The sequence below is a fragment of the Xenopus tropicalis genome, chromosome 8, assembly GCF_000004195.4.
Source record: "Xenopus tropicalis strain Nigerian chromosome 8, UCB_Xtro_10.0, whole genome shotgun sequence".
NCBI lineage: Eukaryota > Metazoa > Chordata > Amphibia > Anura > Pipidae > Xenopus > Xenopus tropicalis.
Window position 1 is genome coordinate 141,673,909 of NC_030684.2, and position 12,875 is coordinate 141,686,783.

The 12,875-nt window shown below is 51.5% G+C and overlaps 1 protein-coding gene across 3 annotated transcripts; it reads left to right on the forward strand.

Annotated features, from left to right (window-relative positions):
* The first annotated feature begins 2,292 nt into the window (after positions 1-2,292).
* Positions 2,293-11,722, forward strand: LOC100485201 (toll-like receptor14 isotype3). Of its 3 annotated transcripts, none has more exons than XM_004920394.4 (3): positions 2,293-2,397; positions 7,701-7,791; positions 8,781-11,722. In XM_004920394.4, the coding sequence occupies exon 3, from the start codon at positions 8,801-8,803 to the stop codon at positions 11,306-11,308; it is 2,508 nt and encodes an 835-aa protein (XP_004920451.1). In that variant the 5' UTR covers positions 2,293-2,397; positions 7,701-7,791; positions 8,781-8,800; the 3' UTR covers positions 11,309-11,722. The 3 variants fall into 3 exon arrangements, with proteins under 3 accessions (XP_004920451.1, XP_004920452.1, XP_004920453.1); XM_004920395.4 differs by having other exon boundaries at positions 2,320-2,401; XM_004920396.4 differs by lacking the exon at positions 7,701-7,791 and having other exon boundaries at positions 2,327-2,397.
* Positions 11,723-12,875: the final 1,153 nt, after the last annotated feature.

The window sequence follows — 12,875 nt, forward strand, 5'->3', positions numbered from 1 at the left end:
CCATGTATAATACCCCAGAACCCACAGCGGGATAAATACAGGGCCAATTCCATGTATAATACCCCAGAACCCACAGCGGGATAAATACAGTGCCAATTCCATGTATAATACCCCAGAACCCACAGCGGGATAAATACAGGGCCAATTCCATGTATAATACCCCAGAACCCACAGCGGGATAAATACAGTGCCAATTCCATGTATAATACCCCAGAACCCACAGCGGGATAAATACAGTGCCAATTCCATGTATAATACCCCAGAACCCACAGCAGGATAAATACAGTGCCAATTCCATGTATAATACCCCAGAACCCACAGCGGGATAAATACTGCGCCAATTCCACGTATAATACCCCAGAACCCACAGCGGGATAAATACTGCGCCAATTCCACGTATAATACCCCAGAACCCACAGCGGGATAAATACAGTGCCAATTCCATGTATAATACCCCAGAACCCACAGCAGATAAATACAGTGCCAATTCCATGTATAATACCCCAGAACCCACAGCGGGATAAATACTGCGCCAATTCCCTGTATAATACCCCAGAACCCACAGCAGGATAAATACAGTGCCAATTCCACGTATAATACCCCAGAACCCACAGCGGGATAAATACAGTGCCAATTCCATGTATAATACCCCAGAACCCACAGCGGGATAAATACAGGGCCAATTCCATGTATAATACCCCAGAACCCACAGCAGGATAAATACAGTGCCAATTTCATGTATAATACCCCAGAACCCACAGCGGGATAAATACTGCGCCAATTCCACGTATAATACCCCAGAACCCACAGCGGGATAAATACAGTGCCAATTCCATGTATAATACCCCAGAACCCACAGCAGATAAATACAGTGCCAATTCCATGTATAATACCCAGAACCCACAGCGGGATAAATACAGTGCCAATTCCACGTATAATACCCCAGAACCCACAGCGGGATAAATACAGTGCCAATTCCACGTATAATACCCCAGAACCCACAGCAGGATAAATACAGTGCCAATTCCACGTATAATACCCCAGAACCCACAGCGGGATAAATACAGTGCCAATTCCACGTATAATACCCCAGAACCCACAGCGGGATAAATACAGTGCCAATTCCATGTATAATACCCCAGAACCCACAGCGGGATAAATACAGTGCCAATTCCACGTATAATACCCCAGAACCCACAGCGGGATAAATACAGTGCCAATTCCACGTATAATACCCCAGAACCCACAGCGGGATAAATACAGTGCCAATTCCACGTATAATACCCCAGAACCCACAGCGGGATAAATACAGTGCCAATTCCACGTATAATACCCCAGAACCCACAGCAGGATAAATACAGTGCCAATTCCATGTATAATACCCCAGAACCCACAGCGGGATAAATACAGTGCCAATTCCATGTATAATACCCCAGAACCCACAGCGGGATAAATACAGTGCCAATTCCATGTATAATACCCCAGAACCCACAGCGGGATAAATACAGTGCCAATTCCATGTATAATACCCCAGAACCCACAGCGGGATAAATACAGTGCCAATTCCATGTATAATACCCCAGAACCCACAGCGGGATAAATACAGGGCCAATTCCATGTATAATACCCCAGAACCCACAGCGGGATAAATACAGTGCCAATTCCATGTATAATACCCCAGAACCCACAGCAGATAAATACAGTGCCAATTCCATGTATAATACCCCAGAACCCACAGCAGATAAATACAGTGCCAATTCCATGTATAATACCCCAGAACCCACAGCAGGATAAATACAGTGCCAATTCCATGTATAATACCCCAGAACCCACAGCAGGATAAATACAGCGCCAATTCCATGTATAATACCCCAGAACCCACAGCAGGATAAATACAGTGCCAATTCCATGTATAATACCCCAGAACCCACAGCAGGATAAATACAGTGCCAATTCCATGTATAATACCCCAGAACCCACAGCAGGATAAATACAGTGCCAATTCCATGTATAATACCCCAGAACCCACAGCAGGATAAATACAGCGCCAATTCCATGTATAATACCCCATAGAATTACTGGTTATAGCCTCTGCACTGCAAACACAGCTTTAAGTGGGAATAACATTTGAACTTTAAAGTTGGCCAGAAATTCAGTATTTGGGTGCAGTTCCCCTTTAAAGCAGCCCTGGGACAGTAGTCTCCGCAGCCGACTTGTAAATGGGTTAATAAAAACTACCAGTCAGACATGGAACTGAGCAGGCCACGCCCCCAGCCACGCCCCCTTTAGCCAAGGAGAGACTTACTGGCTCATAACCTGCCTGCCAGTCTCAGAGCCCGGCGTTCCCTGTGAGGATCCGGATCCCTGAGCCCCAGTGACTGGCAGTGCGGGGAGACTGTAGGTACCTGTCCTTCTGTTTCATTGGCCAGGGAGGGGGGAACTCATGTAGAGTGTGAGCTCTTGGGGTTGCCACTTTGTATGTGTATGCTGCTGCATTAGCAGGTACTGGCAGCAAGTCAGTATGGAAGCAATTTGTGAATTGGGTCTGTAAATTTCAATTCCCCCCCCAAGGGCCCCCATAGCCGGCCCGTCCCCTGTATGTCTCTGTGTAATGCTTTCCATATGTACCCGGGTATTTATATTCATATATATGTCTGCGCTGCCCCCCTTCCTCTGCTGCCTTCCTGTACTATCTCTAGGGAGCTAAATACGGCCCCACACAGTATGTAACTGTTCCACCGGCCCTGCTGGGAGGCTGTTCCCTGTATCTATGCCCCTTACTGTATTAGTCCCACCGGACCTGCTGGGAGGCTGTTCCCTGTATCTATGCCCCTTACTGTATTAGTCCCACCGGCCCTGCTGGGAGGCTGTTCCCTGTATCTATGCCCCTTACTGTATCAGTCCCACCGGCCCTGCTGGGAGGCTGTTCCCTGTATCTATGCCCCTTACTGTATCAGTCCCACCGGCCCTGCTGGGAGGCAGTTCCCTGTATCTATGCCCCTTACTGTATCAGTCCCACCGGCCCTGCTGGGAGGCTGTTCCCTGTATCTATGCCCCTTACTGTATCAGTCCCACCGGCCCTGCTGGGAGGCTGTTCCCTGTATCTATGCCCCTTACTGTATCAGTCCCACCGGCCCTGCTGGGAGGCAGTTTCCTGTATCTATGCCCCTTACTGTATCAGTCCCACCGGCCCTGCTGGGAGGCTGTTCCCTGTATCTATGCCCCTTACTGTATCAGTCCCACCGGCCCTGCTGGGAGGCTGTTCCCTGTATCTATGCCCCTTACTGTATCAGTCCCACCGGCCCTGCTGGGAGGCAGTTCCCTGTATTTATGCCCCTTACTGTATCAGTCCCACCGGCCCTGCTGGGAGGCAGTTCCCTGTATCTATGCCCCTTACTGTATCAGTCCCACCGGCCCTGCTGGGAGGCAGTTCCCTGTATCTATGCCCCTTACTGTATCAGTCCCACCGGCCCTGCTGGGAGGCTGTTCCCTGTATTTATGCCCCTTACTGTATCAGTCCCACCGGCCCTGCTGGGAGGCTGTTCCCTGTATCTATGCCCCTTACTGTATCAGTCCCACCGGCCCTGCTGGGAGGCTGTTCCCTGTATCTATGCCCCTTACTGTATCAGTCCCACCGGCCCTGCTGGGAGGCAGTTCCCTGTATCTATGCCCCTTACTGTATCAGTCCCAACGGCCCTGCTGGGAGGCAGTTCCCTGTATCTATGCCCCTTACTGTATTAGTCCCACCGGACCTGCTGGGAGGCAGTTCCCTGTATCTATGCCCCTTACTGTATCAGTCCCACCGGCCCTGCTGGGAGGCAGTTCCCTGTATCTATGCCCCTTACTGTATCAGTCCCACCGGCCCTGCTGGGAGGCTGTTCCCTGTATCTATGCCCCTTACTGTATCAGTCCCACCGGCCCTGCTGGGAGGCTGTTCCCTGTATCTATGCCCCTTACTGTATCAGTCCCACCGGCCCTGCTGGGAGGCAGTTCCCTGTATCTATGCCCCTTACTGTATTAGTCCCACCACTCCTGCTGGGAGGCAGTTCCCTGTATCTATGCCCCTTACTGTATCAGTCCCACCGGCCCTGCTGGGAGGCAGTTCCCTGTATCTATGCCCCTTACTGTATCAGTCCCACCGGCCCCTGCTGGGAGGCAGTTCCCTGTATCTATGCCCCTTACTGTATCAGTCCCACCGGCCCTGCTGGGAGGCTGTTCCCTGTATCTATGCCCCTTACTGTATCAGCCCCACCGGCCCTGCTGGGAGGCAGTTCCCTGTATCTATGCCCCTTACTGTATCAGTCCCACCGGCCCTGCTGGGAGGCTGTTCCCTGTATCTATGCCCCTTACTGTTTTAGTCCCACCGGCCCTGCTGGGAGGCTGTTCCCTGTATCTATGCCCCTTACTGTATCAGCCCCACCGGCCCTGCTGGGAGGCAGTTCCCTGTATCTATGCCCCTTACTGTATCAGTCCCACCGGCCCTGCTGGGAGGCTGTTCCCTGTATCTATGCCCCTTACTGTTTAGTCCCACCGGCCCTGCTGGGAGGCTGTTCCCTGTATCTATGCCCCTTACTGTATTAGTCCCACCGGCCCTGCTGGGAGGCTTTTCCCTGTATCTATGCCCCTTACTGTATCAGTCCCACCGGCCCTGCTGGGAGGCTGTTCCCTGTATCTATGCCCCTTACTGTATCAGTCCCACCGGCCCTGCTGGGAGGCTGTTCCCTGTATCTATGCCCCTTACTGTATCAGTCCCACCGGCCCTGCTGGGAGGCTGTTCCCTGTATCTATGCCCCTTACTGTATCAGTCCCACCGGCCCTGCTGGGAGGCAGTTCCCTGTATCTATGCCCCTTACTGTATCAGTCCCACCGGCCCTGCTGGGAGGCAGTTCCCTGTATTTATGCCCCTTACTGCATCAGTCCCACCGGCCCTGCTGGGAGGCTGTTCCCTGTATCTATGCCCCTTACTGTATCAGTCCCACCGGCCCTGCTGGGAGGCAGTTCCCTGTATCTATGCCCCTTACTGTATCAGTCCCACAAGCCCTGCTGGGAGGCAGTTCCCTGTATCTATGCCCCTTACTGTTTCAGTGCCGCCGGCCCTGCTGGGAGGCTGTTCCCTGTATCTATGCCCCTTACTGTATCAGTCCCACCGGCCCTGCTGGGAGGCAGTTCCCTGTATCTATGCCCCTTACTGTATTAGTCCCACCACTCCTGCTGGGAGGCAGTTCCCTGTATCTATGCCCCTTACTGTATTAGTCCCACCACTCCTGCTGGGAGGCTGTTCCCTGTATCTATGCCCCTTACTGTATCAGTCCCACCGGCCCTGCTGGGAGGCTGTTCCCTGTATCTATGCCCCTTACTGTTTTAGTCCCACCGGCCCTGCTGGGAGGCTGTTCCCTGTATCTATGCCCCTTACTGTATTAGTCCCACCGGCCCTGCTGGGAGGCTGTTCCCTGTATCTATGCCCCTTACTGTATTAGTCCCACCGGCCCTGCTGGGAGGCTGTTCCCTGTATCTATGCCCCTTACTGTATCAGTCCCACCGGCCCTGCTGGGAGGCTGTTCCCTGTATCTATGCCCCTTACTGTATCAGTCCCACCGGCCCTGCTGGGAGGCAGTTCCCTGTATCTATGCCCCTTACTGTATCAGTCCCACCAGCCCTGCTGGGAGGCTGTTCCCTGTATCTATGCCCCTTACTGTATCAGTCCCACCGGCCCTGCTTGGGAGGCTGTTCCCTGTATCTATGCCCCTTACTGTATTAGTCCCACCGGCCCTGCTGGGAGGCTGTTCCCTGTATCTATGCCCCTTACTGTATCAGCCCCACCGGCCCTGCTGGGAGGCTGTTCCCTGTATCTATGCCCCTTACTGTATCAGTCCCACCGGCCCTGCTGGGAGGCTGTTCCCTGTATCTATGCCCCTTACTGTTTCAGTCCCACCGGCCCTGCTGGGAGGCTGTTCCCTGTATCTATGCCCCTTACTGTATTAGTCCCACCGGCCCTGCTGGGAGGCTGTTCCCTGTATCTATGCCCCTTACTGTATTAGTCCCACCGGCCCTGCTGGGAGGCTGTTCCCTGTATCTATGCCCCTTACTGTATTAGTCCCACCGGCCCTGCTGGGAGGCTGTTCCCTGTATCTATGCCCCTTACTGTATCAGTCCCACCGGCCCTGCTGGGAGGCTGTTCCCTGTATCTATGCCCCTTACTGTATTAGTCCCACCGGCCCTGCTGGGAGGCTGTTCCCTGTATCTATGCCCCTTACTGTATCAGTCCCACCGGCCCTGCTGGGAGGCTGTTCCCTGTATCTATGCCCCTTACTGTATCAGTCCCACCGGCCCTGCTGGGAGGCAGTTCCCTGTATCTATGCCCCTTACTGTATCAGTCCCACCAGCCCTGCTGGGAGGCTGTTCCCTGTATCTATGCCCCTTACTGTATCAGTCCCACCGGCCCTGCTGGGAGGCTGTTCCCTGTATCTATGCCCCTTACTGTATTAGTCCCACCGGCCCTGCTGGGAGGCTGTTCCCTGTATCTATGCCCCTTACTGTATCAGCCCCACCGGCCCTGCTGGGAGGCTGTTCCCTGTATCTATGCCCCTTACTGTATCAGTCCCACCGGCCCTGCTGGGAGGCTGTTCCCTGTATCTATGCCCCTTACTGTTTCAGTCCCACCGGCCCTGCTGGGAGGCTGTTCCCTGTATCTATGCCCCTTACTGTATTAGTCCCACCGGCCCTGCTGGGAGGCTGTTCCCTGTATCTATGCCCCTTACTGTATTAGTCCCACCGGCCCTGCTGGGAGGCTGTTCCCTGTATCTATGCCCCTTACTGTATTAGTCCCACCGGCCCTGCTGGGAGGCTGTTCCCTGTATCTATGCCCCTTACTGTATCAGTCCCACCGGCCCTGCTGGGAGGCAGTTCCCTGTATCTATGCCCCTTACTGTATCAGTCCCACCGGCCCTGCTGGGAGGCAGTTCCCTGTATCTATGCCCCTTACTGTATCAGTCCCACCAGCCCTGCTGGGAGGCTGTTCCCTGTATCTATGCCCCTTACTGTATTAGTCCCACCGGCCCTGCTGGGAGGCTGTTCCCTGTATCTATGCCCCTTACTGTATTAGTCCCACCGGCCCTGCTGGGAGGCTGTTCCCTGTATCTATGCCCCTTACTGTATCAGCCCCACCGGCCCTGCTGGGAGGCTGTTCCCTGTATCTATGCCCCTTACTGTATCAGTCCCACCGGCCCTGCTGGGAGGCTGTTCCCTGTATCTATGCCCCTTACTGTTTTAGTCCCACCGGCCCTGCTGGGAGGCTGTTCCCTGTATCTATGCCCCTTACTGTATTAGTGCCACCGGCCCTGCTGGGAGGCTGTTCCCTGTATCTATGCCCCTTACTGTATCAGTCCCACTGACCCTGCTGGGAGGCAGTACCCTGTTCCCAGAGTGGGAGGTCAGGGTTAAAGGGTAGGTGCAGATGGGGCAGCTAAGGCTTCTGGGATATACTTAGCACCCAAGTCCTTTTTTCTAACAGTGTCACTATTGCCTTTTGCCCCGGCCATGCCGTTTTGCTGGGCAGAACCTGCCTTTGCCCTCAGGGGGCTGCTGGGAGTTGTAGTCCAGCCCATACAACAGGTTACAGGCCTGACAAATAGGATTCTGTATTGTATGTGTCACATGACCCGTCACCCCCAGACTGACACCCTGTCCCTTCTCTGCTGTAGGTGCTGTAGGTGCGCTGACCTGGACCGACATGGATTTGGAGCCTTGGGGGTCCCTTTCCCTACACAGCAGCCCCCCTATCACTTAACGTCGGTAAGCCTCATATTTACCCACAATGCCCCATTCCCCCCATTACCCAGAAGGGCAGCCGTTTGTGATTGGTGGGTGGTTTGGGCGCACACTTGTCACATGTCACCTTCGCTGATTTATCTATTTGACTTTCCAGCGTTCACACGGAACTTTCTCTTTTTCCCAAAATTCCCTGTTGACAGAGCGAAGTCAGTCAGATCCGTGCATCAGTCAGGAACGGCTTAAGGGCTTTATGCCTTTCTGCACTCCTGGTTCTGACTGCTGAAACAATGTAGCAGAAGGCAGCTGTGCTCCGGCTAAGGCAGATCTATTAATCGGCTTCCGCTACATTGTCACAACAGTCGGAACCAGCAGTGCAGAGAATAACCCAGGGCAGATAGAGGGTGTTCTCAGTAAGAAGCAAGAGTGGGAGGGTCTGGCTGTAAATTCAGCCCCCGGAGAACCGACTGACTTGCCGTTGTATGGAAACAGACCTGGAATGTTAGACAACAGGATGGGAGAAGCACTCTCGGCCAGGAGACAGCAGTAAATCATCAACAACGAGGCCTGTAATTTGTCTACTGAGTCGCAAAGATACTAAGAGCAAGAAGAGCCTGGAACAAGAACACATTGTAGGGGTCATTTATGTAGGGCAAAAAATGGGTTCAACCCGCCATGGGGGCCCCCAACAACACTAAGGGGTGCCCTGTCCTTACTGCCAGAATGCCACGGGGGTAGTAGTAGGGGGTGGAAGAGTCTAATCTTCCCACCAATGAACCATGAAGTCCAGGACCTACAGTATGTTACCCCATTGGTGGTTGCTTGAGCCACTGAATTTATGTTCACTGGAAGCCCCCCCCCCCCCGTCCTTAATAAGAGACTCCGCCCCCAAGGGTGAGCTGAGGAACGTGAGTCAGACCTGTGTGTTACAAGGCACAGGTTATAAACGCTCAGTTTAATAGCCTCGTTATTGTTAATGAGCTCATGTAGAACATTCCTTTCTCCTCCTTCAGGTGCAGAAGATGAGAAGAATATGGAGAAGCTCTCACACCATGAAAGACTGGTGATATTGTGCATCTTGGCTCTCGGCCTCGTGGAGCGGGCACAGGGCCAAACCCCGTGCAAAACCGATGGAATATATGCCAACTGCAAAGGGAGGAGTCTTGCCGCCGTCCCGAAGGACCTTCCCACCACCCTCGTGGAACTGGACCTGTCCTACAATAGACTTTCCCATATCCAGTTTGATGACTTTGCATCTTTCACTCATTTACGAGCCTTGAATTTGAGTTACAACAACATTTCTGCCATAGAAACGGGCTCTTTTGCTTCCAATGTTCTTCTGACCAACCTCACCCTGTTCAACAACAGCCTAACGGAGATGCCTTCAGCTTTGTTTGAACCTCTACGATTCTTGCAGTTCCTTGACATTTCCAACAATTTCTACAATTGTGCTACCCTTGGGGCAGAATTCAGCATGTTGGAGAATCTACGGAACTTGTCCATCGGTGGCCCATTAGTAAGCAAGGTCCTGAAAGGTGACTTTGCCCCCATAAAGAATATCAGCCTCCAAAGGTTTTCGCTGAAGACCATGTCCAGCCTTTGGTTGTATGAAAAGGGGGCGTTTTCAGACCTCAACACTCAAAGTTTATGGTTGGATATTGCCCTTGATACAAACCCACAAGCTCTGCCTCGAATGCTGAAGGACCTGGCAGGGAAAGCCTTCAGCAGCCTCCGTTTCCGGAACTTGTTTGAGTTCACCTACTACACGGATGCCATGGACGTGTTCTTCGGCCTCGCCGACATTTTCATCAAGGAGTTGACCTTCTACCGTGGGAAATTTAATGAGAACCTGCTGCGTCTGACGTTAAAAAACGTGGAGAAGTCCAACATCCAAGACCTGTTTCTGCTGTCCATTGACTTTGCCCGTTCTCTTAGCACCAACAGGACAGATATAAGAATTAATGACCTCGCTTTGCGACGTCTGGTCATCAAAGACGTGACCAACCCTGACATCTTGAGGTTTGATTGGACGTTTACTTGGTTCAACAAGGTCAGCCACCTGGACATTATCAACGTCAACTTCAACTTTGTGCCCTGCGATGCCTGGAGTCAGATGGTCAATGTGGAGAGGCTGGACATATCCAACAACCGCCTTTTGGCTTCCAATCTTTACAACCTGCTGTGCCAGTACAGTGAGTTGCCCAACCTCCACACATTCATAGCCTCGGATAACAACATGCGCAGCCTGTATACACTCTCTTTATTGACTCTGACTTGGCCAAAGCTGGCCACTCTCGACCTGACGTCCAATTACCTAGGAGCGCTTGATGAGGTCTGCACGTGGACCCCTCAAATAACAAAGCTGATTTTAAAGGACAACACGCTGAAGGTAGGCGTCTTCAAGTGCTTGCCCGTGACAGTGGAACATCTAGATATGTCCAACTCCTTGTTGGAACGACTAGACATGGACTATTTCAACAGAGCTACCAAACTCAAGGTGCTGATTCTCAGCCAAAACAAACTGAAATTTATATCCAGAGACTGGAAGTGCCCAAACCTCCAGGTTCTGGGCTTAGAAGGCAACTCGTTCAGTGTCATTGATAAAGGGTCCTTCAAAGACCTGCCTGAGCTCAGAAGATTGACGGCAGGAGATAATCCGTATCATTGCACCTGTGACCTTTATGCTTTTTTTACGGAAACTCTAACTGAGCGTAGAGTCTCGCTTGCTGATTGGCCAGAAGAATATAATTGCTACCACCCACCCCACCTTCTGGACACCAAAGTGGAATTCTACAACCCTGGGAGAGTAGAGTGTGATGTAAGACTGGTGGTCGCTATATCGGTGTCCACTACGGCGGTGGTGGTTATGCTCTGCATGCTACTGTGTTGGAGGTTTGATGTTCCGTGGTATCTCCGGACAACATGCAGCATAGTGCAGTCCAAATATCGTTCTAGAAGTTTCCACGATAGTCGAGACTACAACTACCACGCCTTCATCTCCTACAGCCATTCAGATGCCGACTGGGTGAGAGGGGAGCTGCTGTACCGGCTGGAGAGCTGCAGCCCCCCGTACCGAGTTTGCATTCACGAGAGGGACTTCCTCCCAGGGAGATGGATCATCGACAACATCATCGAGAACATTGAGAGCAGTCGCAAGATCATCTTCGTGCTCTCCCGCAACTTCGTCAACAGCGAGTGGTGCAATTATGAGCTGTACTTTGCCCACCAGAGGGCTATCGGCCATGCTTTTGAGGATGTCATCTTGGTGGTCAAGGAGAAGGTCACTATGGAAGACCTTCCAAAGAGGTTTCAGAAGCTCAGGAAGATGATGAGGACCAAGACCTACCTGGAGTGGCCTTCAGAGCAGAACAGACAGCATTTCTTTTGGATTCAGCTAAAGAGCATTTTGGGCAAGGCCAACCCTCCCGTTACTAGCCAAGAGACCCTGTCTGTGGTGAGTGAAACTGTTGCTTACGGGACTTGTTCTGTCTCGGAGACTCCATCTGTACCACTCGGCAAGGTGACTCTGCCGAGCAGCTGATCCTTCCCAAAATCTACTGGTCATCTGCACCAGAACCGGAGCCACGGAGCCATGTCTCCCTCATGTGAAGGTCTTCCCTCAAGACCGAGTTTTGAATGGCTCCAAATTGCAAGGATTAAAGTGATTGGCCGAGCCCCGGTGGGTTGATTTGCACCACTTTCCTTGATGGACGTAAGAAAAGGCATGTTTGTTATGGATTAAAACTCAGTTCACATTTCCTACTCCCCGAGCTCTTCAAAAGAATGTCAGGAATGATGAGAAGTTCTTACTCACTGCTCGTTGCTTCTTTAGAGCTTATTTATTAACCACCCCGGCCAAAATGTGGCTCCATTCCCTGAGAATATACAGTATTATTCATGGGCCATATTCCCTGCCCTGGGCACCCAATAAGCTATACCCTCCTACTGGCACCTCCCACCCATATGTATAAATACAAATATACAGAGAGGGAATGTTCTGGGCACACAATAAGCTGTACCCCCATACTGTACTGTCTAAGGGAAACACTATGGCACCTCCTACCCATATGTATAAATACAAATATACAGAGAAGGAATGTTCTGGGCACACAATAAGCTGTACCCCCATACTGTACTGTCTAAGGGAAACACTATGGCACCCCCTACCCATATGTATAAATACAAATATACAGAGAGGGAATGTTCTGGGCACACAATAAGCTGTACCCCCATACTGTACTGTCTAAGGGAAACACTATGGCACCCCCTACCCATATGTATAAATACAAATATACAGAGAGGGAATGTTCTGGGCACACAATAAGCTGTACCCCCATACTGTACTGTCTAAGGGAAACACTATGGCACCCCCTACCCATATGTATAAATACAAATATACAGAGAGGGAATGTTCTGGGCACACAATAAGCTGTACCCCCATACTGTACTGTCTAAGGGAAACACTATGGCACCCCCTACCCATATGTATAAATACAAATATACAGAGAGGGAATGTTCTGGGCACACAATAAGCTGTACCCCATACTGTACTGTCTAAGGGAAACACTATGGCACCCCCTACCCATATGTATAAATACAAATATACAGAGAAGGAATGTTCTGGGCACACAATAAGCTGTACCCCCATACTGTACTGTCTAAGGGAAACACTATGGCACCCCCTACCCATATGTATAAATACAAATATACAGAGAAGGAATGTTCTGGGCACAGCATTACATCTCTCCTAGATCCTGCACTGTCTATATTATGTATTATTGTATAGATAAAGTTGCCCTTATATATCTGTTTGACCAGTTTGACCCTACATTGGCAGTAGGGTTGCCACCTTTTGTGGTGGCTAACTCTGGGCAGGGGGGTGGGGCATGACATCAATGGGTAGGACAGTGCCAGCAAGTGGGCGGGACTATGAAGTTGTGGGGCGGGACTATGAAGTTGTGGGGCAGGACTATGATGTAGGGATCTGCTATTGGCCTGCATATCAATCTCAAAGGGTCCTAATTTTGACCCGGACAGCCCTTCTGAAAACTGGGATGTCCAAAACCGGACAGGTAGCAACCCTAATTGGCAGAACGTTGGACAGCATT